Genomic DNA, 27,727 nt, shown 5'->3' with positions numbered 1-27,727 from the left:
CAATACAAGGGTTTATCATCCATAAGGCAAAGCAGACAGCTAACAGGCTGCATTACGTCTTTTCAACCACAAACCTGCCCTTCGAGTGTACGCACACAAGCCTTACAGCAGGTACAGTCCTGACACTCACTGTGGTAATGCTAAGCAGATATGAGAGGCAGGAAGGCCAGCACCATTTGTGCACAGTAATCACTAAAACTAAATAAATAAATAATTGTATTCATTGTCCTTTTTGTATATTGTTGGAATTTATTTAGTGTCACTTTTCTGTGGAAGCCAAACAGGTTTTTCATTGTCTTTTGTACACACTGCATAGCAAAGCACAACTGTGCAGGCTGAGCAGCTCTGCAATCCTAAGGCTGTTCTGCTTGGTGAGGTCAAGTTAGAGATGTTGACCACACTAGATATTTTTCAGATGTCTCTTTGGTCAGCCCAGGTTAACAAGCTGCTATCATGAACCTCACTTGGAAAAGTGTAAAATAATAATGATGATGAAGTTTTCAAAAAGAGGCTGTGTTCTAATTACTGAGCGATGATACTCCACAGCCTCCTTGGGCATTTCTCTGGAAAAGTGGTTCATTCTTAATTCTTACACATATAATTTTGGGGCCATGGAAATTTGTCAGTCATTCTACACACATTTCTTAAGACTGCAGCAGACTGGTAACCTTGAACCGTGGAGTATTTCACAGGAGTTGCTGCAAAATTGTGGGTTCTAGGACAATTTGCTTCCTTCATTTGTAGAGTTAGGGTTCTGTCCGCATTCTTGGAATTAAATCAGACGGGAAGGTCGGAAGAGACAGGGTGCAGTCTTGTCTCCCTTCATCTTTGTGGTTTTTACGAATAGGTGCATCCAAAGCTTAAGTGGTTTAGGGTCTGTATAGATAAGTCTCTGCGGTGTGCAGATGATGTCCTCATTTAGGCCTCATTAGACTATAATTGCTGGTGTGAACTGGAGCATTTCACCAGTGAGGGTAAGATTCTTCGAGGAAGAATCAACATCTCTTAGAGCTCAACCACACTACTAAGTTTTCATTTAAAAATGCACACTTCTGAAAACACTCTTTAGGGTCCGATACTTTTAAAAAACATCAGCATAGCATTTCCTTGTGGATGGGTGAAAATGAAGATTTCTAAAAATGCACACTCTGGTTCTGGTTAGTTCAAGCATATTGTGTGAATCTTCCTCGATTGGATCCTGCTTATTACAATTTTTCATTTCCTGATTGGTCACCCTTCATAGCAGAAAACTATATTCCAACATAGCGGTCATAGAAGAGTTGTTTTCCATGGGACATTTTGTATTGCTTAACTGGAAATACTTAAATTGTTTTGTATTTTTTGAATGCTGCATACAAGCACAAAAGGCAAACAATTTACTGATCACTACAGTTTTGCAATAAACTGCCAGCGGTATTACCATTATACTGAATAATACTGGAGAGACACTTTCTGCAGAAAAGTTAATAACAAGGTGCTTAATGAAGTTGACAGGTACAAAATGAAGCAGAGCGCACAGTCTGGGAGGATTTTGGTGTTGGGCCTCTGCTACTTCAGACTGGGAGATTGGGCACTTACTGAGAATTACCTCTTGGCAACTTCCCTCTCTTAGAATAATAGGCATAGAGCGCCATGCAAATACCCAGGACACATTGAAGGTATTATATTTTCCAGCCAGACTGGAAGTTACTTGAAATTCCCCGGGGAGGTGTTGGAGGCTTTTGCTTGGGACCGGGAATTATGGCTTGCTATACTTTTTTTGTTTGTGACTATAAAAATCTCACCATGGCAAGCTATTTAGAAGAAGAGATACTTTTTGCTATTTTTGTTATCTGTTGTTAAGAATTAAATATTGAAGTGAACTGTCTTTCTATCTCAATTCTGTTCTCAGTGCTATGTACAAACAGATAACTCACCTGCTCTTCTGCATCTGTATCTGAGTTGACTTTGCTGAGGGCATTCTTCACCCGTGCCAAGCGAGCAGATAAGCAGAGCAGCAGGCTCACCACCCGCTCCAGGTCACCAACGAACAGTGTGTAGCGCTCAAATTCACCAGCCGTGCAATGTTCCTGGAGGTTGGCCTCCACTGAGCGGCCAAGTGAGCAATTCAATGTAAGGTCCTCTGCCAATGCCAACCTTCGTCCCTCCAGTAACTGTATCTGGCAACGAATATATCTGAGCAATTCATTCTAGAGATAAAGAACAAAGAAAACAATTGAAATAAATAAATCTTGGTCTGTTTTATTCACACTTGTGTCAGTGCCAAGAGATTAATGTGGTGATTCCCACAGTACAAGAGCTTTATCTGTTAAATACAAATCCTTGGATTGGCATCACTTGCAGTTTGCCAAGCACTCACATGAGGTGGAGAATGAAAAGCCTTTAAGGAATTGCAAAACCTCTTTATAAGGAGAAAGAGAGATAGTATTGAAATAACAGAGTTCTTTAAACAGTTGGCACACTAATCTCCGGCACCCAGATGCCAGAGGAACAGGATATCCAAAGCAATGTGCCTTTTAAAAAGGTTTGCAACATCCTATTAGGTAATGTTTATTATTGTGCACCATTATAAAAAGGTTACTCTCCTTCAGCAGGTTACAGTTGTGCCCCTCTGTGAAATGGTTTATAAAAAAAAGTTGCCACCACCACCTTGACAGCAGATAAATATTCTTTGCTGCTCACCATTTGCTGTAAATCATTGCATATTTGCAAAAAGATGCAATTGACAAGATAACAGTCAGTCCAAAGACAACACAAGAAATGTTTGTCTTAGCATGCATTTCAAGCAGATAAGGAATCTAATTTTGCCGAATTGGCACATTTTTACTGTCATGCTTCAGGATTCAGTTTAACGCGGTAAGATTACCTTCTTCGCCATCAGTTCACTGGAATCCTCAGAACTGGTAAGATTACTCTGAAGTACTGTTCTCTCCCCAGCTAGGCTTTGAGGCTTCTCTGGTGGGTTAAAGGTCATGCAGTCTGGGTGGTCTATCTGTCCATTACTGAAAGAGTTTAAACCTTGTGTTAGTTTATGTTTACCCTTACTTCTTGAGCATGCCACTTTACATAATTTGTCATTCAGAAGTTGACAGAGCTCTTTGCAGCAAGTTCTGTCTATAAACATAAAAATCCATCCATCCATCCATTTTCTAACCCGCTGAATCCAAATACAGGGTCACGGGGGTCTCCATCCATCCATCCATTTTCAAACCCGCTGAATCCGAATACAGGGTCACGGGGGTCTGCTGGAGCCAATCCCAGCCAACACAGGGCACAAGGCAGGAACCAATCCTGGGCAGGGTGCCAACCCACCGCAGGACACACACAAACACACCCACACACCAAGCACACACTAAGGCCAATTTAGAATCTCCAATCCACCTAACCTGCATGTCTTTGGATTGTGGGAGGAAACCGGAGCGCCCGGAGGAAACCCACGCAGACACGGGGAGAACATGCAAACTCCACGCAGGGAGGACCCGGGAAGCAAACCCGGGTCTCCTAACTGCGAGGCAGCAGCGCTACCACTGCGCCACCGTGCCGCCCTTAAACATAAAAATGTCCATTATTTTTTTTTCTTCACTCTCAGTGTAACTGGTTGTAACCATGATACACATCAAGATGTCCTCAATCTAGGAGGCAAGCCATGCATGGTAGATCTTTAACCCACCTTTAGTGACATAGCATGATGAGCTCAAGGAACACCCCTGTAGACCAGGGTAATCCCACTGCCCTGAATACTGTGTCCTACTGGCAGATCTTATTCCTTCATCTATGTAACATAACTCAACGTTCTTAAGATCTTTTATTAATATTCAGTCTGGGCACATGGCAGGAAGCGGGCATGTGTCTATTGCACTGACACATTCACTCATTCACATTCTCTAATGCCAGTCCAATTTAGAGTCACCAAAGAACCTAACATGCCTGTCTCTGGGGATGTGGGAGAATGACTAGAATATCATGCAAAAATGGGAAGGTCACAAGAAAACTCTACTCAGACAATGACTGGGCAAGGAATTTAAACTCAAGATGCTGCAGTTGGGAGGCAGCAGTACCAACCACTACATCATTTTATTATCATGCCCTGCTGGAAGATCACTGTATAAATAAATGACCTGAAACAACAGAAACAAACAGTGGAGATTTACTGAACTAAACAGTACTCAGTCATATACCAAAATTGTGTGTATATCATATATAGTGCCTTTTAAAAGAAGCTGATGCAAGAAACAAAGTGCAAATAAAAGTGCAAACTTGTTTGTTGTTTAACTTGGTTCATTACATGCTCGTCACCTGATGCTTCAGTTCCACTCCCTCTTTTTAAAACAATTCTGCTCAAGCCTTACTTGTGCATTGCCTGTTGTTGCATCTGCTTCCGTTTGTAATACTCCTCCATCAGCAATGTGTCCTCTGATAAGAGCTGCTCCATGAGGCTCAATGTGGTCTTCCTTCTGGACAAGGGTTCAAGCACATCAGCCAGTGAATGGTCAGCAGCCACAATCGCAGAGACCAGCTCTTCCCACTTGTCATTCTCATGGGTCTGTTCTTTGTTGCTTTCAGTTACTGGTTCGTCATGCTGCACTTCAGCAGAGTTTGCTTTGTCTGTCTTTTCAGCAATGGGAGGACCCATCTGGCCAGAGTCTCCATGTTCTTCATCCTTGAAGGGAAGCTCAGGTTCTCCCTCTGGTGGTGTCAACCTGAAAATCCAAGCAAAGAGAAATCAGAGGTTACTGAACACTAGTCACAATGTCACCATAACAATTTAAATTATTAATTTTCAATAATCCATTCATTTTCATATGATACAAACAATTTGTTTTTGAGCCTGAAAAAAGTAGTTGAAGCTAAAGTTATTTTTTCAGAACAACTATTAAATATATTTGTGTAAGAGTTAAAAAATAGCTTTTACTAACTAAGTGCAATCTCTTGTTATAAGTAAGCTCATGAATCTTCATTACGGAAGAACAGCAATGTCTAAATTATTTTTGAGGTAACCAGGATGAACGAAGTATATAACATTTGTACAATGTAAAAAGCATGTGATTTGGAATAAAAGGTTAGCACACTTCTTTAATCTGCAGCTTCCTTATATTGGTCAGTATAGTTTTGAATCTCTATATTTAATGTCAATATTAAAGGTATTTGCTTATTAAACTTGTACTCTGATTCATACGTTTACTCACAAGATATGCCAGATTGGCCATTCTCTTAGTTCTCCCCCTTTCTTGGGTTTTCTGCCTCTCATTTACAGCATATCCTCCTGCTTATTCATGATCACATATACATATATCCATAAAACTGCCTGTACTAGTCAGAAAAAGGAATGATGGGTTGAATACGTTATTGTATTCATGGAGTTGGTAAAATAAGTCAGCCACCCTGATAGACATTTAGGGTAATGGCCTGTGAAGTGAGGCCCGTGGCTACTTTACATTATCCAAATAATTGTTCCTTCCTTCTGTATGTTTACAGTAAATAAATATCACATGTTCGATACATATTTGACTTTATTAGTATTATTTTGGGTTTGAAGAAACACTAGGCTCCTTGTAACATAATACATAACATGAATATTACTGCCAGAAATTGTGTCTAATTTTTTTGATAATTTGATGTCAAACATGTCTTTACTTGTTTTAGATCAAATGATTTCCTGATTAAAAAAAAATCTGAATCATAGCAATTACCCTACCAATGTTGATTCATTCGTGATTATTTATTATTTGATACTGTACACAATGGTAGTTCTGGTATGTATTTATAGTTATGTGGTGAATTTCAAAGCCTTTCCTGAGTGCTGGAATGTCAGGCTGCTCAGGTTTAAGAAATGAGTAGACAACAGCTGATGGACTCTGTACGGTCCACATTTTGTTAATTGGTTATTTGATAGGCTGCAGGGATGTACAAGGACAATGGCTTAATTATTATCAACCAGGTTCATAAGGTTTGTGATGTTCTAACATCCTTTTCTCAAAGTACTCTTTATGAGTCTCAATATGATAGGAAATGTCTCTGGGCCTGAAGTAGGAAGGGCAGAATAAAACTAGCCTTCTTGTGAGTACACACCTTAAACAACAACAGAACCTGTATAATAAGAAGGATCCCTGTAGTTTTTATACCATGGCCATAGATGGGGATGTACCACAACAAAGTAAGCACTTGCCATCATCACTGGTCATTGATGGAAGGAAATGTTCCCTCTTTAAAGGGCAGAGTGAGAGGTGGTCAATGAAGCATTACTGAGATTAGAATTACTGCCCTACAGGGTCAAGGATGCGGTTTTGATTCCTGTTTAACAATTTTTTTGACGTATGTGGATGTTTACCTGAAGTTTTATAGCTCCAGGAATCCACACTCAATTTCTGGCCAGCCCACTTTTTGAGAGTAATGTGTATATTATCCATGTGTTTGTGCAAGATTTCTCCAGGAGCTGTGTTTTATACCTAAATCCTGAAGATATTTTATTAGCATGCCTGTCGTCCCTAAATTTGGGTTGATTGGGTAGTCACTACCTGCTTTTGTAATTAAATATAAAAATGTGGAAGGATAGAACTGGTCTGCACCACTTAATGTCTAAAGCTGTACTTGGCTTACCTTGCTTCTGAAGAGACATCCGCAGATTTACTTCCTGAAGCCTCCAGGCTCTGAAAAATCTCCGGAATATTTGCTGAAGGACCCAAAGACTGTAGGCTTGAGGGAAGCAGAGAATATGTGGGTAAAGACGTGGGCGCCTCCTGACTCACATGCTGTAAATGTAATGGAGCCTGACTCTCTATGTGCAGCTCGGTTCCACTAGTGGTGTTGGTGTGTCCCACAGAATTCTTCGACAGATCCTGGATTGACCCTTTGGCCTGTTCCTTTACCATAGGGGAGCTCAGGCTCAGAGTTTCAAAAGGTTCTGCTGGAATACTCCTTTTCTTCAACTCACAAAGATCCTCCGTGCTTCTACTTAGAACTGCACGGCCTAACAGTTCTACGGTGCCAAGCTCTTCCATTGACTTTCCTCTGGGTTTTATGATTTGAGGAGCATCCTCGCCAGCAGAACCGATGACTTCTAATCGAATGGGGGTGGCCTGATTGTTACTTTGAGAGCTGAAAGGGAAGTTCAGAATTAGCTCAATCTCATTTTCCACAAAAAATACTTTAACTGCAACCAAAGAAAAAATTAATTTTTACTTTTACATGACCATTTACTCTGTACTACATCAAGGGTATGGCAGTTTCAGATAAAAACATTACATGTAATTATATAAACCTTGAACCAAATACAAAACAAACAACACATCTTCAGAAACAGACCTACACAGACAAGGCAAAAACTCTGTCATCTATGGAGTGGAAAAGGGTGGTATCTTTTGTGCACTCCTTATTTGCAGAATTCACATGTTATTTCTAAGGTCCTCAGAAGTCTAGGTCTGCAATATCAGAAACAATGGAGAAACTAATCCTGCACAAGAATGTCAGTCTGGCACAGGGTCCAACACATGCACATACATACAATGGGGTCAATTTGCAATTGCTAATCACCATAAACTACATGTCTTTGGGATGTAAGAAGAAAGCCAAAATAAGAGTAGCAGCCTACCACCCATGTATGGAAAACATTCAAATTACATGCAGACATTGACTAGGCAGGGGCCAATGGACGGAACCTGTCCCACACAAATCACTCTACTGTGTCTCTGAAAACTCCTGTAAAAATGATCCCTTTAACTTCAGATGTCTGGTTTGGGTTCCAACCAACTGGTTATATTTCTCATGATTGTTTCAGGAAAGAGTGGCCATTGATCAGAGGCAACACTGCATCCCTATTCCAATCACACATACTGAAAATCCAACAGTTAAGACAGGCTCAGAAGGGTCAAGCTGCAGACAAACACTCTCCGATCTAAGACACTCTCAACACCCTTAGAAACCTCAGACTGGAGTGGCATGCGGGTTCATGTGCGAACATCATCCTGTGGGTGATAATTAGCATTATATGTTTGGCTGCCATCTCTATCCCAGGTGTTGTACTATTCCAACACCTTACAACATTACAATTTAATACATCTGTTTATACACATTTTTGGAGCACACATAGATTATTTGACATCCTCAGGGTCACATAAGGAAACGGAGGAGGAAACAGAACGTGCATTCATGTAGTGTCAGGTATAGTGCCTTAGGCCAATACACCACACTGCCTGCCTAGTTAAAATTAAGCTTAGGATACAGTTAGTCCATGCAGTTATAATACTAAAAAACAATAATATAATAATACTGAATTTATTTTTGTATAAGCTTGTTTTTTATGGAATATGTTGTAATTTTTAAAGGTTTAGGGGCATGTTACTCTAGTAATGTAAAACATTTTATTACAGACCTTACCCATTACTTTCATGCTCTACAGGGCTTTAGAGGGCCTAAGAAGGGGACCCCAAATAATGGACTCAAACTCTGAGGGACTGAGTACCATAACTGTGTCTGAGACTTAAGTGTGTCTGTCTGTAGCTGGGGCCACAAGAAATAGTTTCATACAAGATGAACGTAGACTGATGCCTGGTGGTCCAAAAGATTCTTGATCTCCTATTTCTAACTTTTGTCTAATTTAAACCTGGTCTCTTACAAGGCATGAGTCTGCTCAAAAACCTTGAGATTTAAGTGCTGGCATGAAATTTTTTCAGACTAGGACAGAAACCTTGGGACAGCAACCTGAAGACAATAAAATGTAATTTCTAAAGACAAGTTGCAGTACTTTGCAGACTCAAAAAGAACTAGGAAACTATGCGTCCAGTTTCGAGAACTGTTCACTGTAAGATGTATAATGTTTCATCATTTATAATGAATTTGTCAAGAAATAATGACAATGGATTAAGTCATTCAAAATGATCTATTATTTTATACAGAGCTGATTATATGGAGCAATAGAATGCCGCCATACAAAAAATATACTAACAGTCCTAAAGTGTGAATACAAAATGTTTCTAAAACAGAAAAACAGGGCAAAAAAAAACTGTAAAACAAACTTTACCTTGAGTTCCTGTTGCCAAGTGCACCACGTGAACTTTGTAGCTTACGGCCAGCCTAGAAAGGAAGAGACAAGGCAGGCAGGATTATACACGTTTGTCACTTTAAAGAACACTGCACCTCATCCTGCTAAAGGATGTTGCAGCAGAACAGCGGGAAGCACACTCCAGATAGTGTAAACTGGCTTTGACACCTAATGAACTTCTAGACTTATTCTAGGAAATGGTCTTTTGAAAAAAAATTCTTAGCCTTATGGAATCTAGAAGAAAGGACACAAGTAATCAAATTCAATATACAGGCAGAACATTTTTAAAAGACAGAAACTGGCCAAAACCATTTAAACAACTAGTAAATGAAATTAAGAAAAACACAATCTGTTCGCTTCATCCCCATCCTAGTATCCCCTCTCAATGTCTCCTAGTGAACACAGACATCACTGTATTCTGATTCTTACTTTTGCATAAAGGATGCTATTTTTTGCCTGTGAAAATCACATACAGTTTTCACCAAATTATCTCAAAGTAAATGTGGTCATGTCTTCATCGACAAAAGTTTCAAAAAACACACCATCAAAAGAGCATGGTGACAAACGAATGCAGGAAAACTACGCAACAACAAATTCGAACAGCCAATGGGTTGCTCTTTTCATCTCAGGCAGTTACTGTGGAGAAATGTGCAGGAATTTAATTTGGTGGGCACATAAAAATGAAAAATTCTTAGCACATTAAAATGTTATTAGCTTTAAGTATTGTGACTTGTGATAACATTCCCACTGCTTTTGAAAAGCTTGTGTATACTTTAAATTCTAAAGCATGTAACATTACAAAATAAAACAGGAAACGTGATTTTATGTCAGTGTATTAATGTCTTAAAGGTAATGTCTGGGTGTGTTGACTTTGTCACGCATATGCAAATTCCCAGGCTTAGTCAAGCGATGTAATAACCTGCCAAGGCAAGAGTGGACACTGCCGCTAATGCTGTCTTCTCCTTCTTTCCCCAAAGTGCAGAGAAGCCACCTAATAAAAGCAGTTAGTCACGGCTGCTCCGGTCCTACTGACATAAAAACCCACGCGGCCCAAAAAGAGGCGTCATTTTTGGCCGAAGCAACCCGCAAGATGGAGCGCCTCTAAAAACTGACACCTTGATTGTTCTTCAAATCCCCGCTGAAGGGACACATGCCTACAAGTTCTATTTGCATTCTTTTCTTTATTATTTTCTTGACTTTGGGTGATGTCGCAGATGCCAGGGGCGACGACCCGGCCGGGACGCCTTGGAGGACCGGAAGTGGGCGTGTGCCCAGCTGTGCCTTCCTGGTTGCTTTGGGGGCCACGGGTTCAGGGCATGGAAGCCCCACCCTGTAGGGGCCCATGGTCACCGCCAGGAGGCGCCCCAATGCCTTGGGAACTTGTGACCTCAGCACTTCCGCCACACCAGGAAGTGCTGGGGGGAAGATTTAGATGGATACCCGGGGGAACATCCGGCACTTCTGCCACGCTGGGGCGTGGCCAACGAGGGAATGCCGGGAACCACCTGGAGCTCATCCGGGAGCGTATAAAAGGGGCCGTCTCCCTTCATTCAAGGCTGGAGTCGGGTGGAAGCAGGACAAGGCACATGAGGAGTGTGGAGGCGGCCCGAAGAGAGGCATTTGTGAGGCCAGGACTGTGTGTTGGGGCTTGTGCACATTGAACTGGGTCTGAGTGACCATTATTTGTAAATATTGTATATAATAAATACATGTGGTGGTGAAGAACAACATGTCCGCCTGTCTGTGTCCGAGTCGGCTCCATAGTGAATAAAAGGGACAGTTGGCACCCCAAAATTTTCTTGGCTCTCCCAAACTGCCATTCCTACAACCAGCCACAGCATGCAAGTAAACTTTGTGTAATAAGTTATCCTAACACTTTAAGCGTATTTCCAAGAATGCTGTGCAATTTAAAAAAGGTGACACAAAGAAGAAATTTAATTTGAGTACAGAGTGTTAACAGGCAGATAAAGAGACGCACCTAAGTCCACATTTTATCATTATTACATGTGTTATTTATTCTACTAAAAACATCCTAATTTTTAATTAAAACCTGAACTGGATTATGGCCATACTGCCCATGTTTACTTCCTATGTTTAGCTCAAGAAATAGCCAGCTTAATCTGTGCCTTGGTGCTGCTGTTATACTTCTTATTGGAGACTGCAGAGTACAGGTACCCTTTTTATTTACATGGGCTTGTGGTTTCTCATCCCTTGTGTCATGTGTATTGTGTTTCTCCTTGCGTAACAGATTTTGTCATGCAACATATACAGTATAATACATACAGATCAAATCCCATTATAGCAAATACTGAAGTAATGAAATTTTCAGAATAACAAAAACTTTTTGTGGGTCTGGACAAACATCCATACAACATTACATTAAATGGATTATGTTTTAATGAAATGTCATACTTCAGTATAACTAATAATTTTTCAACCAAAAATGGCCACCAAAGATAATAATACTGTAAGTTGCAAAAAATACTGCCACGCCTACAGTTTTTGCTGAGTCTCAGGAACCCTGCAACAGGCTGTCTCTTTCTTATTAGACCCAAAGAAAGAGTGAGTCTATTGTGAAATTTCCAGTCTTGGAGAATCTCGGAGTGTAGGTGTGATATCATACAGGTATATCTGAATTCTGAGTCAGTGCTCCATGTTTTCATTCTGTATTCATACCTGTATTGCTATATAACTTATGTCTCATTTTCAAATAAAATATTTTTTGCAGTTTAAGAAGCACTGTTTTTTATACAGGTATTGTCCAGCTTGGGTTACAAAGCTGCATGAGAGACAGGAAGGTGAGTCCAGGTTTCCAAGGGAAATACAGGTACTTTATTACCGTATAGAAAAGGCAGGTACAGTCTCAAGACTTCATTCAACATAGGAGCTGCTAGGAGCCGCAACACAGGTAATCATCCTGCTTTAATTCCAATTTTCTGATTAGAAGAACACCAGTGGCTCAGAATCACTTCTGTGGCAGACCAGGAGAGTGCGAGAATGAACAGGTCAAAGCCTGGTGTTAAAATGTTCTAAACATTGTGCGAGAAGCACATTACGTGGTAAGCCTTATCCTGCAGATGACAACCAATTACTTTGCCCGTGTTTTATTGTTTACCAGATGCAGCAGAGCCACTACGAAGCTGTCCTTGAGCTGCTGCCATTAGAGATGGCAAATCACCGGTAATAATACATATTTTCCCCACTTGTGTCATAATGTAATTTCAGTTATAAGTAACTATTTTTATGGTCCCATGAATTTCATTAAAACAGGATTCAACCTCTACTATTAAAAATAGTTATATTCACATCTTTCCAGTAAATAAAACTAGCCCTGGGTGAGGAAGTGACCATCTGGGCCCATTTTTCTTGAACACATTTATTACAGCACTTTAGTAGTGCCACCATATGCATACTGTCTAGCGGGGCTTATGCAAATCAAGGAAGCACCTGGGTTCTACCAGATATCTCATGGGGCAGACTATGCTGAAGTCTAAGATAATGGGAGCAGTATTGACTGGGGTCAATTGGAGCTGGGATTGCTTGGTACACCCTAGCCTTTCTCAATGATGTTTTGGAATGTTTTTTAAATGATTAACCCCGACATGGTTCTGTAAATCTCCAAAATAAGGAAAAAGGAAGAAACTAGACCAAGAGGATAAAAGACAGCAAGGCAAATCAGGCCATTGAACACTCAGTTTGGAAAGCTTCTCTGGATAGTGATTTATGACCATAGCAGCCCCCGTGTCAAATAGTGGGCAACATACTGAAAGGCTACTGGTTCTATTTCCACCTCTAACTCATGTTGTTGCCCAAAACAAGTCACTTCAATGGAATGTGTTCCATTTATTTAAAAAAAAAATCTATAAACACTTATATTCCAATCTTGTAAAGTTATCCAAATATATAAAAATAATCATTTTACAATCGCCACCTCAATCCCCATTACCAAATAAACAGCTCTTTCACGTGAAAAATAGTTTGGTTACAATATATGTCCTGGCTCTTATCCATACTCCCATGACATATAAGGTACATACGAACCAGCAAAAATACAAACCAATTGTATATGTTCAATTTTAATTTTATTATAGAAAATAAGCAAACATTTTAGTAAATATTCCATTTCACATTTACCTCTCTAGCCACAAAAACAGGAATATCTAGCCATCCATCCTTCCTCCCATTGTCCGTACCTGCTATTTTCATTTCAGGGTTTCATGGAGAGGTTGAGCTCATTTCTTTAGCATCTACCACAAACCATGAACCAATCCTGGACAGGATGCCAGCTCACTGCCGGGCACACTTAGTCGCACCAATTTAGAATGAGTAATTAATCTATCTTATATATCTTGAGCTTGTGTGAGGAAAATCTGAGTACCTACAAGAAAACTCACACAGACACAAAGTGAGCAAGTTATCTCTACTCAGTGCCTGGAACTGAACTAGGGTCCAGTTTATGGAGCTGTGAGTCAGGAGTGCTTAACACTGCTTTTCCAAGCTGCCCACCCATGTAGACGTAGGCTACATTTTTGGTTGATTTTCTATAATTGATTATTTGATTTTTTTTTAATGGCTTGCCCAGAATATCTAGCAAAAAGTCACACTTGAATTTGAAGGTTCACGGTACTAGGCAGGTACTAATATTCTTGTTAAAATCACTAACTGAAGGCTACTACTACATCTGAGAACATCAGAATGTGACTGTGATCATGACTAAACTTCACTTGTTACACACAGACTTCCACAAGCATATCCCAACTGACGGCCTTACCTGGACTGGAAAGGGAGATGAATTTGAGCGGGTCCGTATGCAATCAAACTGCTCCTTCTCATCCAGCAGGAACTCTGCTGAGACAGATTTCACACAGCTTTGTGACACTGCTTGCCGTTGGTGTTCTTGTCCTTGGGCCTCGATGGATGCACAGCTGGGCGAGCGTGTGTGTTTGTCAGAACCAGGAGACAAGTCCAGAACTCGGCCAGCAGAAAATGGTCTTGTCACTACCTTTAGTCCTCTATCTTGGTGCCCCCCAGGTGTCAATGGTCTGTGCTGATGTGCTTCAGAAGGTTTGTGTCCTGTCTTGCGCTCCATATATTCCACCAGTGCACTGTGTTGCATCTGCTTCAGCTCATTCTTTGACAGACTTGAAGTTGATGAGGCTCGTCCCCTTTCAAACATTTTTTTTCGGATGGCTACCAGGCCCAGTTCACTATGGTCTACATTGGAGTCCTCTTCTTCACTTCCCAAGGAGCCCGGTCTGGACTCTTCCAAACGATTGAGCTTCTCTGGCTCTGAATGGTACATCTTCTTTTGCTCTGGTTTGAGTCTCTTCCTCACTCCTAAACGTGTCTGAGATGCATGGACCTTTCTGGGTTCTTTTTTTGTCTTTGCCTCTGCTTCCCCTGTGAATGCCGGTGGTTCAAAATGCAAGACAGAAGGCCTCTCAGTTACTTTTGGTTTCAGTCTGTGAGGCCAGCTGAGCTGCAGGTCTTTCCTCTTGAATGATGTTTCCCTCAAAACCTTAGTTTGTGCAAGCTTGATCTTCTCCCTGTAATACTTTTTATAGGAGTCATCCACTGAGGAACCTGAGCCGTACATTGTTTCTTCCTGGTTCAAGTTTTCCTCCTCTATTTCATCAGCACAGCTCCACTTAAGCACCGAGGGCACAGTCTCTTTAGCTGGAGCTTCCCTTGACAGCTGCTGCTTCAGTGAAGCTGACCTCGTCCGTCTTGTTGTTTTTTGGTCCCCTGGCTCATTTTCATTGCTGGTCCAATATAGGAATGATGCACGTTGCTCCCCAGTGAGGTGGTAAAGTAGTGGAGTTGTTTCTTTGTTTATCTTTTCACTGGCTACATTACCCAAAGGCTGTTTCTTTATCTTATTTCCAGAGCCTGGTTCGCTTGAAACGTGCACAGCTTCCTTGCTCTGCCGGTTGTGTTCTGAGGCCTGGGAACTTTCCTCTGGTCCACAGTAGAAGATACGATGAGCAGTATTGTGAGATGTATGACGTCCCAAATCAATCCCTCTCATGTCACATTCGGTGTCTTCACTTTGGCTGCTCCGTGATTTCAGTGCTGGTCTATGTCTTTCAGAACTGCAGGGGGCCTCTTCATGATGAGGTTTGACATGCTCTGTGGCCATCTCTGAAGGCAAGCACACCCCTGTCACATAGTAATACTGACATTTATTTTGGATGTTACTGGAGGAGGCATTCACATGAGCAGACTGAGGTTGGTTGTGTATTTCAGACACATCGATTGGGTCCTCATGCCTATATGAAGGAGGAGGTCCAGCGTAGCTTTGGTCAGTGCGGGGCACCAGGTGGGGACCAACCAAACCACTGATCTCTGTTCTCTCTTGCTCATCTACATTAAATGAAAATCTAGGCTTCTCCAGGCCTCTGGTTGTTACAAAGCTTTGGTGACGGGTAGGCGGTGTTGGAGGGGAATCCTTGCTGGTCGGGCTGAAAGATTCCATGGATCTTGGGTCAGAAACAGAAAGTTTTGGGTTGTATACAGCTCTCACATATTTCAGGTCGGCATATTGGAGATTGTGAGTGTAGATTTCCACGGGACAAGAGTAGCAGTCTGGTGCATTTGAGCAACCAGAGAAGGAACTGTAGGCAGAGTCGCCTTTTCCATGGCAATGGGTAAACTGGTCAAAGCTGCCAATAGACCTGGCAGGGGAAAGACGACTTGTCTGATAGTCAAAGGTGCTTTGTTCAAAACTCTTCATGCCTCTCAGGGGAAATTCATGATTCGTAGAATCCATTAGTTTCCAATAGATGAGCAGGAAAAGGTTTGGTGAGTAATAAAATAAGACATTGTCTTGATAGACTCAGGTAACATTTGTGATGTCATAGTTTCTGGATTAGCCTTACACTCATTTGAGCTACCAATGGGCTCCTAGCAAACAAAAAAAAAAGAACATCATCACACAGTAAATGGCAAGGTGAGTTTAAAAATTGTAACACAACCCTGTATAAATGAAACCAATCACAATTTTAACAGCCTTTTTTACCAAGTATAACTGCTACAGTGCACATAGTGCCCATACTGAGAGATTTTGTGCTAAGTAAACACAATCCACAGTCACCCTTGATAATTCTACAAGACCTAATAGTCTTCTAACATACAAAGTTAGCACATATTTTCACAGTGGCATCACTGGATCTTTTAGCAGGAACTGCTATTGTATCATGCTAGCCTTCAATAAAGTTGTGGTTTTAATATTTTTTTTCTTTGGTCACAAAGGTGTCTCTTTGCTTTTGCTAATGATATAAAAACAACTTACTTCAAGGCCATAAGGAGCTTTTCATTCATTATTTTTTCCAAACTTTCTTAGTTAATTACAATTTCATGAAGGCTGTGGTGCGTCCCTTTATTAGGGGGGTAGCTGTCCATTACATGTCATATTAACCCACAGAAAGTCAGTTTAGAGTCACTGGTCCACCTAACCTGCATGTCACCTGCAAATGAAAAGAAATAGGAGCCCCCAAGAAATACCCACACAGACAGTGCACTTAATTTGAATACTTCAAGCTCTCAGTTTTCAAAGAAGGTAAGCTTTACATTATGTATTTTGCAGTGTACTATGAATCTATAGGCCTGGATGAAAGATTCAATAGATCTTGGGTTAGTTTAGAAGATGTGCGTCTAAACTAATAATGGAGCAGAGGACACAATTTCCTCATTTTCCAAAACAATTTCTAAGTGCAGCCTTTTCAGGAGTTAAGGTAGCTGCAACATCAAACATTTTACCAGCACATCTGTGACTATGCCTGTCCAGTTTAAATATTTTTGTGCAATCAACTCTCACTGAATGCATCGGTCAATATAGCAAACTGAAATTCTTCTGCAATGTGAACACTGAATTCCCTTAAGCTGGAATATTCAGCTGCCCCCCATTTTCCACTGTTTATTTGATACCCTAATCTTGTGACAGGAATACTCGAGTACTACAGTTACAATGGTGCTTATGTAAATGTCTTTTACTGCAAAGTATTATTTCCTCAGTAACACATTGACTTTCCATTCATTGCTATGCAGCTAAAGTTTGAAAGGCTATGGAACGTGGTCTGTGGTGGGTTGGCGCCCTGCCCGGGGTTTGTTTCCTGCCTTGAGCCTTGTGTTGGCTGGGATTGGCTCCAGCAGACCCCTGTGACCCTGTAGTTAGGATATAGCGGGTTGGATAATGGATGGATGGATGGATGGAACGTGGTCACCATCTGTGAAGAAGGAACCCAACTACCATGAGGAAAGACTGCAGTTTGTGTTGTCAATGTTGTCAGTGTTGTCAACGATGCATTGTCAGTGTGCTGTCAGTATTTTCTAAAGAACATTGACTGTGTTCATTGGCCACAACGCCCTTTTTGTCATAAACATTAATGTTCTCCTGCGGTGGGTTGGCACCCTGCCCAAGATTGGTTCCTGCCTTGTGCCCTGTGTTGGCTAGGATTGGCTCCAGCAGACCCCCGTGACCCTATTCGGATTCAGCGGGTTAGAAAATGGATGGATGGACATTAATGTTCTCTTTGATGTTTTTAAATTCTGTTTAATGTTCTTTAATGTTCTCCCTTAGTAAAAATTCTTCAGTATGCTGCATAATCTTGACTGTTACAAGAAGTGATGTTCCATGTCACCATGACATTTAGGTAACCGTAAATTTTGATAAAATAACTGATGTCCAACTTCATAATTTCCAGCCTGAGAACAGCATCAATGAAGTTCTAAATTCACATGTGTTGCTCTATCCTACTTGCAGGTATCTGCCACCACCTAAAATGCCCACGTGAATCACCTCTCTCCTCAGACCTGACTAACTGTTAAACGTGCAAGACCAACGCTCTTAAAAATTAGTGGTTCTTTAATGGTGTTTTATGGTTCTTTACTGGATTGTGTGGTTCCTTGTAGAACTATTGCTTCACAAAACACCATTTAATTCAAGGAAGGGTTCTTTGCAGTGGCTGTGAAAAATTACCTCTAAAGTAGAAAAAGCCCAAAATTTTAATGTATTTTGATATACTTTGTTAATCCTCAAGGGGAACATTGTCTTTTCACATGACCTTTGGGAATCAGAGTAACAAGGTCAGCCATTGTGCAGAGCCCCAAAGCAATTTTCAGGTTAAGGGCCTTGCTCAAGGGCACTACAGTAGAGAATCCCTTCTGGCAATAAAGTACAGTAGGCTCACTAGCAGGACACTAACTGATTATTACAATCTGAAATTATCCTGTGTTACTATATGTATGCAGCAAGAGTCCTTTTAAAATCAAGACCATCTATTCATGGTTATTTGCTCTATGGAGCCGGTTACAGATCTAAATAATTAAATGTTCTTTCTGGAACCTTCATGTGGATGGGTCTTTTGGTAACCAAAAATGTTTCCTCTATGGCACTACTCTGAGAAACTACTCTGGTATCTTTATTTTTAACAGAGAAGTAGCAAAAGTCACCTGAGGTTTAACTATGCGGGTCCACTAGGATACAGCAGTCCTCAGATGGTTCACCAGGCTGTTCAGGGTCACGTACGTCCACATTAGGCCTTGGGCTATATAGGCTGTTGACCTGATGGGAGTCAGAAAGCCAAACATTTTCTCACTCTATAATTAGCTTGGAAAGGCTGAAATTAATGAGTTGTGAAAGTTCACCTAGTGAGTTTTACATTTGGCGTTTCCCCTCTTAGTAAAGATTCTTCATTGTGCTGCATAATCTTGACTGTTGCTAGAAGTGATGTCCCATGTGCCTTTTAGAAAGCAGATACTTGTAGAAAGACAGATCACAAAACAGAGGAACTCACTCTTAAAATGTCCAGGGCTGTGTTATGATCAATTTCTTTCATTACCTTACTTGTGGAGATGAGATTCCATTACGTTTATGAGGATTGTTAGAGTATTTGTATAGATTTTATTTCTGAAACCCTATGACTCCGGCATTTAGGGACAGAAACAGCAGTCATTTGCTTTCTTCTGGGACCACTCAGATATAGTTTACTTACTAAAAAATAAGTTATCAAAAACAACATATTCTAAGATTAAAACTTATATGATATAATTACAACTCTGTGTATATTTCATAAGCACTTGTGTTTTTATACTGTAAATGATACAAAGGAGTGCTCAGCAATTAGGGGCAAGGGCACTACTAAGACAGTGCAGGGCAGAATAAAGTTCTGCATAAAACCTCTGCAAGGGGGTAACATACTGGAAATGACAGTATATCTTTTCATGAGAGTGTGAGAAGATGGCACACACTAAGGTATTGTATACTCCATTGTACATGGTGCCACAGAAGGGAAACCTCCAGGTGAACTAGATTAAAAAAAGACTGCAGCTCCATGGTGGGGGGCAACATATTTCTAAGGGCACTAGGAGACAGATGATGGAGATTCAATTTAAGTATATCATCATCATTAAGAGAATGAAGCCATGGAATACTGACAACAATTCCAGAACAATTCCTCCAAACCTGCAGGTGGCAGAAGACATTTTACATGGCAAAAAGGTTGAAATCTTTCGCTCAGGAAAGCAGATATGGCCCTTTGAGCACTGCGCAAGGCTCAAACATACACAGACACTAGAGGTTACCAGACTTCTAGCCTGATGCAACTGCAACCAAATTTAGGGTTACTGACATCAGAAGTGATTCTATGACTTGGGCTGGAAGTGAACTGCAGGAGCAGTTAAAGCCATCTCTGGCCTAAACTAAACTAGTCAGGAGAAGGACTGGGACTAAGGCCCACTGTTTGGAAGAACAGGCCAGGATCATGAAAAATGATGCAAGAAAAGAAGGCAAAGTTCCAAGATGTAGTACTTAAGTATTAGGCAAGCAGGTGTGCCACTGTAGTGTAAAGTGTAATGAATTTTAAATGTAGAATTTGAAAGTGAGATGTAAAAACATTTCATATGAAGTAATAATAGAATATACTGTATAAACAAACCATCCATCCATTAACCAACACAGCTATATCCTCACACAGGGTCACAGTGGTCTGCTGGAGCCAATCCCAGCCAACACAGGGCACAAGGCAGGAAACAAAGCCCGGGCAGGGCCAGTGTATAAACAAACATTTAAAAAAATATTTCTAAACCTTATTTATACTGAAATTTACATGGAAAACGTATTCAAAAAACAGATTTGGATGGTAAATTCTGCATATTCCTCGAGTGGTTTGTTTAAATTCTGACCCATTCACTATGCACCACCTGCACGTCATCCTCATGTCATAGTGGGTCTTCTCTAGGTACTCCAGTTTTTTTTCTGCATCCCATAGATATGTAGTTTTAGTTATTAACAACTGCAAATTAGAGGAGTGCAACTGTGTTTGTGTTGCCTTTATCTTGCACCCACGTCCGCTATGATAAGCTCCAGCCCACTTTCACCATATGCAGGAAAAAAGTGGGCTTTAAAAAATAAATGGATTAATACAGCTCAATTTAGAGTCTTCCGTAGCCTGCGCATCACTGGTATATGATACAGCCTGAGTACCAAACTAACATGCAACCTGCCACAGGGAGTAACAGGGCTAAGATTCAAACTCAGGAACTGTGAGACAGAAGCACTAACACCTACACCACTATCCAATGCCACATGACCATACTGTGTGTTGAACACACTTAGATAAACGGCAACACCACAGCTGAGAAGAGAAGATTATAAGTAAAATCTTATACAGTATATATCTAGAGCAATATTGCCACTTCAGTTGTGCGTCACTGCCCACAAAGGAAAAGGAAAACTGTGAAAATGCACAATGGCAACACAACTAAATCTCCTGCATCTCCACTGGGGCCCTTTCAGATACAATAGGCCTATTTAGTCATGTAACTGGTCAGACTCCTGCATACCTACAAACAATACTCTTGCATAATAACTACCATCCCAGTGCAGACAGGCCCTTGCCACCGGTGCAACTATTTCCAGTCTTCCTATGATGTGGAGATGGATTACTGTAAAACCTGAAAAAACTTCAAGATTTGCTAAATAGGTGAAGTAAAAGAGGGAATGTAACATATCTATAACACAATTTAAAAAAGGAGATAATACATTCAGCCTGTTTCTTCATGCATAAGTAAAGCTTGTTTGCATTGATGTGCATGTGAGGATTACACTTTAGCTTTAACCAGGACTGCCAACTTCACTACAATTAAAAAACATCCATTCATTGCTGAACTTGTTTTATTCGTTGCAGGGTTGCAGGAAATTGCAGCCTACCCCAATATCAATGAACACAAGGCATAATCTAATACAGAATGGGATGGTAGGCTTAGTCAAAGAGTCATAATTGAAATATAAAGCATTTTACAAAGAGAGGTAAAGCCACAGTGTTATTTTATATTTGTTAGCACTCTATGATGGACTGGCACCCTGTCTGGAGTCACACCTTGTTCCCCTCGGATAGGCTCTGGTGTCTGTGACCGTGAACTAAATTAACTGATTTAAAATGAACGGACAGATAGTATATTTGTAGTGAAAATGTTCTCCAAATGACTTCAACATTAATAATTATATACAACTGCATAGTTATATTCCCCTGCCCAGGGTTTGTTTCCTGCCATGCACCCTGTGTTGGCTGGGATTGGCTCCAGCAGACCCCTGTGACCCTGTAGTTAGGATATAGCGGGTTGGATAATGGATGGATGGATAGTTATATTCCTGATGTCTTCTCTCCTATCAACTCTTATTCAAAAATTTTATTTCAGATTCGAAAAAAATACTTTGCTACACATGAAACCAGAGGACAAGCAATTGGGTCAATAACAAACATTCTCAAACCTGCTTACTCCCAACTCAAGGTTGCAGGTGGCATTATGGCATATGGAAGCAACCAATCTTGGATGGCATGCTGATCTATCACAGGTCACCCTCATGCGCACGCCCAAACATTCACTCACATGGAGGGCCAATCTGAAATACCCAATAAACATAATCGTCACCTCTGGAATGTGGGCGAAAAACTGAATAGCCAAAGAAAAACCCATAGACTCCAAAAAGACAAAAAGTAAGAGCAAAACTAGTATGTAGAATAAGTGACGTGGCTGTACCACTGCACCACTATGCCATCCAGTAGAAAAACTTTTAAAAGATTAAAAAAATAAATCTAGCATGTATCTGCCAGACCAATTTATTTACAAATTCAACATCTTCATTACTATTATTTTTAAACCATTTTAATCTTAAATTATTTTTTTTCCGTAAAACTTGTCTCCAATAATGACAGCAATAGAGGCCCACACACATTTGTCCAAATTCTATCTTCCAATTAATTAAAGAGCAAACATCTGCTGTAAATCAATTCAAATGCCATTAAATGCCTTGCCTGGAATTTCAATTCTTTTCAAGGTACTCTCAGAGATTTCAGCAATATTTGTGCCAAAAAACAGCTGAGGATACATGTCAAGTTCATCAGGGAGCCAATCCGTTTAAAATGACGCCTTTGTGCTTTCTAAGCCGTCTTGGGTGTAAGCAGCCATCAGGAATGCTGTTGCTGCACAGGAGAAATGCCTTGACCAAAACCTGGCATGCTGACCAGAGGTTAGCCGTGCATTCCTGTAATGAGAGCAACCATTGTCACTGGATTGTAAGGGTTTGTTTTGAAAGACGGATGTGCTTTTAAATAGGCTGCCAGTTCGCTTGGCTGAACGGAGATTACCTTGTGTGGTGCTGTGAAGAATACAAGACGCAATCCTGAGTGCTTTCTGAGATATGCTGTGTTACACATTAGTAAAAGCAGTATTAGCATTTATAAAATATTATATGTTCTGAATGCTCATAACGGAACTTATTTTTAAAATATGCTTATAGTGGCCACTTTGTCAGATTTATGTCAATCAGGGACAGCTATTACAAGGTGATTAAGCATGTAGGCAAATGTGTGTATACAATTCAGAGGAGAACGGACAAGATGAAAGATTCAGATGACTTTGAGCGTGAAGTGGTAGAAGGTGGTAGAAGGTGTCAGGCAGTATGGTATGAGAGTATCAGGTACAGCAATCCTCCTGTAGAGTATGTACTGCCTTGGTTCTATCAACAACTATTTTGTTTCAAAGGAAAAATGTTCTGCCAATGGCTGTTCTGTGGACAGAAGGTGAAAAAAATGCAGATGAAAATGGCTCACAAATGTTGACACAACTTGAGCAGAACAGCTCAAGCCAAACAAGTTGAGCAGAAAAGCATTGCACAACTAGTCACAAGAAATTACACAGAAATTGCACAAGAAATCGCTTCCTTGTAACAGCAAAAAACTTTAAGGGTACAATTGCAACGGTCCATAGAAATGAAACACTGGAGAACCAATGAATGTCGCCTATCACGATTAGGAGTTCCAAAAGTATTGAAAAGATGTGTGGCACTAATAAAGGCCACAAATGCAGGCCAGAACCTTCTCTGCTCTGCCAGTAGAGGCTCAACCCAAAAAAGTAAGCCCCAACTGCTAAAGATAGGCAGCTTGCTTTCAAAGTTCGAATATGCAATCAAGTCCCAGAAATAACAAAGAATGCCTTACAAAGGAGAGAGAGACCATAAAACCTCTGGCTTGTAAATGAAAGGCAATGTGGAATCTTTATAAAAAGAGAGTTTATTAACACAAATATAGCACAAAAGCAAAAAATGCTCTAAAAGAGCAAAAAGGATATGCCTAAAAAGGCAATCTGGAGCAACCAGTCCAAAAACATACTCCAACAAACAGAATCCAAAGAGTAAAGCAAATATATTCAATAACCAAGATAATCCAAATTAAATATCAATGCTTAAACTACAGTCCTATCCTAACTCAACGTTCTACTGTTGGGTTGTCCTTCTAGCCAACTTATAAAGCCAGAAGGATGACTGAGCAGCACTGACGTCATGGGAAATCCAGCTTTTGGGGTTCCACTCACAAAATCCAAGGAAAGGCTGTACATTTAAAGACAGATCACATAATTAACATTTAATAAACAAAATTAAATGAAATAACAGTAACATAAGAATTTAAAACTGACAAAAATAACAATAAAACAGAAAATACATATAAACCAGGGAAAAAACAATGGCTAAAACATAACAGCACCAATTGGATGAAAACTAGATTTTAACGGAAAGCCTAGGCTGTTCTACGGGTTGCAAAACACCACTGCTAGTGTCACTCCTGTCAGCTAATAATAGGAAGATAAGAATGTAATGTTCAAGACATATACAGTAACTGGAGATTAGAAGAATACTCACATTCTTGATTTCTGCTGCAATATAAAGATGGTAGGATGAGAATCTTATATATAAACGTCTACGCGTGGAAGTGTGTGTGTGTGTGTAAAGGCTCAACCTCCGAGGATACACAAGTGAGGCCAGCACGTCAGTAAAACAAAACCTCCGAAGGAAGAGTCACCAGCTTAGCCACCAACAGAGAAGCGAGGCGAGCACATCGGCAAAACAGTATCTCTTTTACTTTTCTTCCCGCCAATAATACACAAGCGAGGCGAGCACGTCAGCAAAACGAAACCTCCTAGAAGAGAGATGCCCAGAGTAGTTCCTTTCAATTACCTGACATCTCTATATTTCAATTTTTTTCTGACGATTTCAATAGCTTCTAGGACCCCATGCTTTTTACAGTACGGACTTACACAGCTAGTATGACATAAACAGTATGAATCCATCAGCCTTGCATCAATGGCACTGATTGGAAGTGATAGTACAATGGTGTGGGGAATGTTTTCTTGGTACATATTAAGCTTCTTGATGCAAATACATTTCATTTTAGTACCAAAGCATACAAAAGGAATGTCTCTAACCATATGCATCTGGCTGAGGCCACTGTCTGAATTGTTAAGTCCCAAGATCTCAATCCAAAAAAGCATCTTTGGAATGAGATGGAACAGTAGATTAGCAGAACGAATGAACGAATGGTTGGGAGGATGTGCTGACCCAAGTGCAGCGGGTGACACCTCAGCACCACACTGGAACAGTGTGAGGTATTTTATGACAGCTGGAGTGCCAATCCTCCTACCAACCCCCAAGTTTACACTGTAAATTGGAGGACCTGCTTGCAGGGTTCGATGCAGATTAACGTCATATCCAGGATGAAGCAATTGCAGAATGAATGTCCAAAAACTCCACAGGAACAACATGATGCTCTTGAGACAAGATGAACCAAAATATCTAAGGAATTTTCAACGTACCTTGTTGATTCCATGCCTTAGAGACTTCAAAAATAAAAATGAGTTAAACCTGGTACTGGGAAGCACAGTGGTGCAGTGGGTAGACCCGGGTTCGCTCCCCGGGACCTCTCAGTGTGGAGTTTGCATGTTCTCCCCGTGTCTGCGTGGGTTTCTGCTGGGTGCTCCGGTTTCCTCCCACAGTCCAAAGACATGCAGGTTAGGTGTATTGGCGATTCTAAATTGTCCCTAGTGTGTGCTTGGTGTGTGGGTGTGTGTGTGTGTGTGTGCACACCCTGCAGTGGGCTGGCGCCCTGCCCTGCTCAGGGTTTGTTTCCTACCTTGCGCCCAGTGTTGGCTGGGATTGGCTCCAGCAGACCCCCATGACCCTGTAGTTAGGATATAGTTGGATAATGGATCGATGGATGAACCTGGTACTAGATAGATGCAACTAATAAAGTGGCCAGTACAGTACATATGCCTAAGGCAGCAACCTCTGCTACATGATTTCCTTATGACTTACAAAAGCAAAATAAAAGGAACAGCACAGAAATGACAGTGTTTAAGAAGTATTAAAAAATACAAAACAGAAGCTGCCACTTAACCTGAATATTTGGAGGCATCATGGAATTCAGGAAGTGTGCTGTTTTCTAGAATAAGGTCTATCACTTTTTAGTTGGGTCCATTATGGCAGACAGCTTTTTTGCACCCCTGTTTAGGTGTCACTTAGTATTCACTGAAGGTAATGTGGATGACATGCTTTGAGATATGAAACCACCTAAAGAGATTTTCATAGCATGGACTTGCACTTCAGAAGTATTAGTAGTACTGCAGAGGACCAGAATGGTGTTTTTCTAATGCTGATTATTTTTTTCTTATGTAAAATTATTTTAGAATGATAATTTGAAAAGTTACTTTTAGCTATGAAAATAAATTAGTGATTGAATCAAGTGGCGAAAAAAGAATGTAAAACAGCTCAAGAAACCCAAGTGACAAATCTTCTTTAAATATCCAAATAGTCACGGTCTACATACCAAAATGAAAAGCAAACTCTTTTTATGTTTGTTGATGTGTTCAACAGAGCTGAATAAATAAGGGATGTCATTAAAGTGCAGCAGGCAAGCCATAAAAATGTTTCACTCTGGTAAATCCATGTTCAGCATAGGAGACCAAAAATGGCTCCTTCTGTCGTTATCAAATTCCAAACTGTAATAAGTCACACAATTGTTCCAGCAAATAGAAAACCTGGTAAATGATTAAACCACAGAAGTTCATGATTTTGAAAGCAACAACAGAACAAGCCTTGAGCCTTAAGGGAAAAATAAGGCTTAGGTCAAAGTGGGGAAGAAAGGGACACTGGTGTAAATGGACAGAATCTACAACAGAGGAAGGACCTCAGATTGTTACAAAATGTACAAAGAACATGCTGCAAGAAGCTAAACAGAAGATAAAGAGGTAATTAGTCATTAGAGATAGTACCCTAGCCAATAAAGGAGTTGGGAAAGGTCTGATGGTACAGCTACAAGCCACAGTGAAAATAAACCACATTGTTGTGAACATAGAATTGTTAACTAAGTAACACAACATCTTTACCAAAAAACATGGAACACTGAAACTCAATTAACAATAAAATCAGACACAAGAATATCTCAAAGGAAGAAAGACAATGTGTATAAGTAGTAGCAAACACCACAACAAAAGAGGTCCTGTTTGTCCCTAGGGAACAAGGGGTCAGGAGAACATGAAAAGCACAAGAAAAAGATTAATGGGAGGACATGACATCCACCAGCTGGGTTAAGGCTTCAGGAAGAGTCACAAATTACAGAGAATGGAGTCCTAGGGACAGCCCCATCTACTAAACAGAGGTCTCCTGGAGTCAGAGGAACAAGTCACAGATAAACAACAAAGGGTTGATCAGAAGAAGGCAGGTTGTGGACAGATGACATGCAAAGATCTAGTCTCCTATAGGCTGTTTGTCCTCTTACCATGCTTTACCAATTAAAATTGAAGTAGTTTTTATAATTGTTTCTCCTTTTCTCATACTCAACTTTATATGTAAAGCCCATAATTGTTACTCCTTAAAGAAAATAAAGTGAAGGAGTTACACAGATATGCATTTTGATGAGCATCAATGGAGCAACAGTCATCTTTCAGAGACTTTACATTTTTCAGATTACAGGTACCTACAAAAAAAGAGTTGGACTCACAACCACTATCTAGGTAATTTTTAAAAAGTGACAAGAGTGATTATTCTTTGTGACACCTCTGACAAAAATATCCAACAGGATGCTTACAAGTAAGAAATTCACTGTACTTTGTGTACATGGCAATACTACTACTACTACTGCTGCAACTGCTCTAGAACTATCACTGTACCACTGAAAGTATTCTGATCGCTGACATTAACCAGTACGGCTACCTAGGGGGATATATGTGAAGGCAACCACTTGTACAGATCTATGCCAAATGCTCCCAAATAAAGCTAGTGTCATACTATGGACTGACAGATAGTACCACAGGATCAAAACATAGACCAACAGGTAGCTAGCTGTGTGGCATAGTGGTCAA

General features: G+C 40.5%; 1 protein-coding gene across 2 annotated transcripts in view; it reads right to left on the bottom strand.

Annotated features, from left to right (window-relative positions):
* Positions 1-27,727, bottom strand: part of shroom1 (shroom family member 1) — an 83,582-nt gene that overhangs the window by 18,460 nt on the left and 37,395 nt on the right. For both annotated transcript variants that reach the window (XM_039775240.1, XM_039775241.1), the window contains exons 2-7: positions 13,809-15,940; positions 9,017-9,069; positions 6,598-7,095; positions 4,350-4,700; positions 2,867-3,002; positions 1,917-2,189 (exon numbers count right to left, since the gene is read on the bottom strand). In XM_039775240.1, the coding sequence (XP_039631174.1) occupies positions 1,917-2,189; positions 2,867-3,002; positions 4,350-4,700; positions 6,598-7,095; positions 9,017-9,069; positions 13,809-15,806 (3,309 nt within the window). In that variant the 5' untranslated portion in view covers positions 15,807-15,940. The remainder of the gene's footprint in view (positions 1-1,916; positions 2,190-2,866; positions 3,003-4,349; positions 4,701-6,597; positions 7,096-9,016; positions 9,070-13,808; positions 15,941-27,727) is intronic.

The sequence above is a fragment of the Polypterus senegalus genome, chromosome 13 (genome assembly GCF_016835505.1).
Source record: "Polypterus senegalus isolate Bchr_013 chromosome 13, ASM1683550v1, whole genome shotgun sequence".
In the NCBI taxonomy this organism is placed as follows: Eukaryota; Metazoa; Chordata; class Cladistia; order Polypteriformes; family Polypteridae; genus Polypterus; species Polypterus senegalus.
The sequence above is the reverse complement of the archived record's forward strand: the minus strand, read 5'-3'. Positions and strand labels throughout refer to the sequence as shown.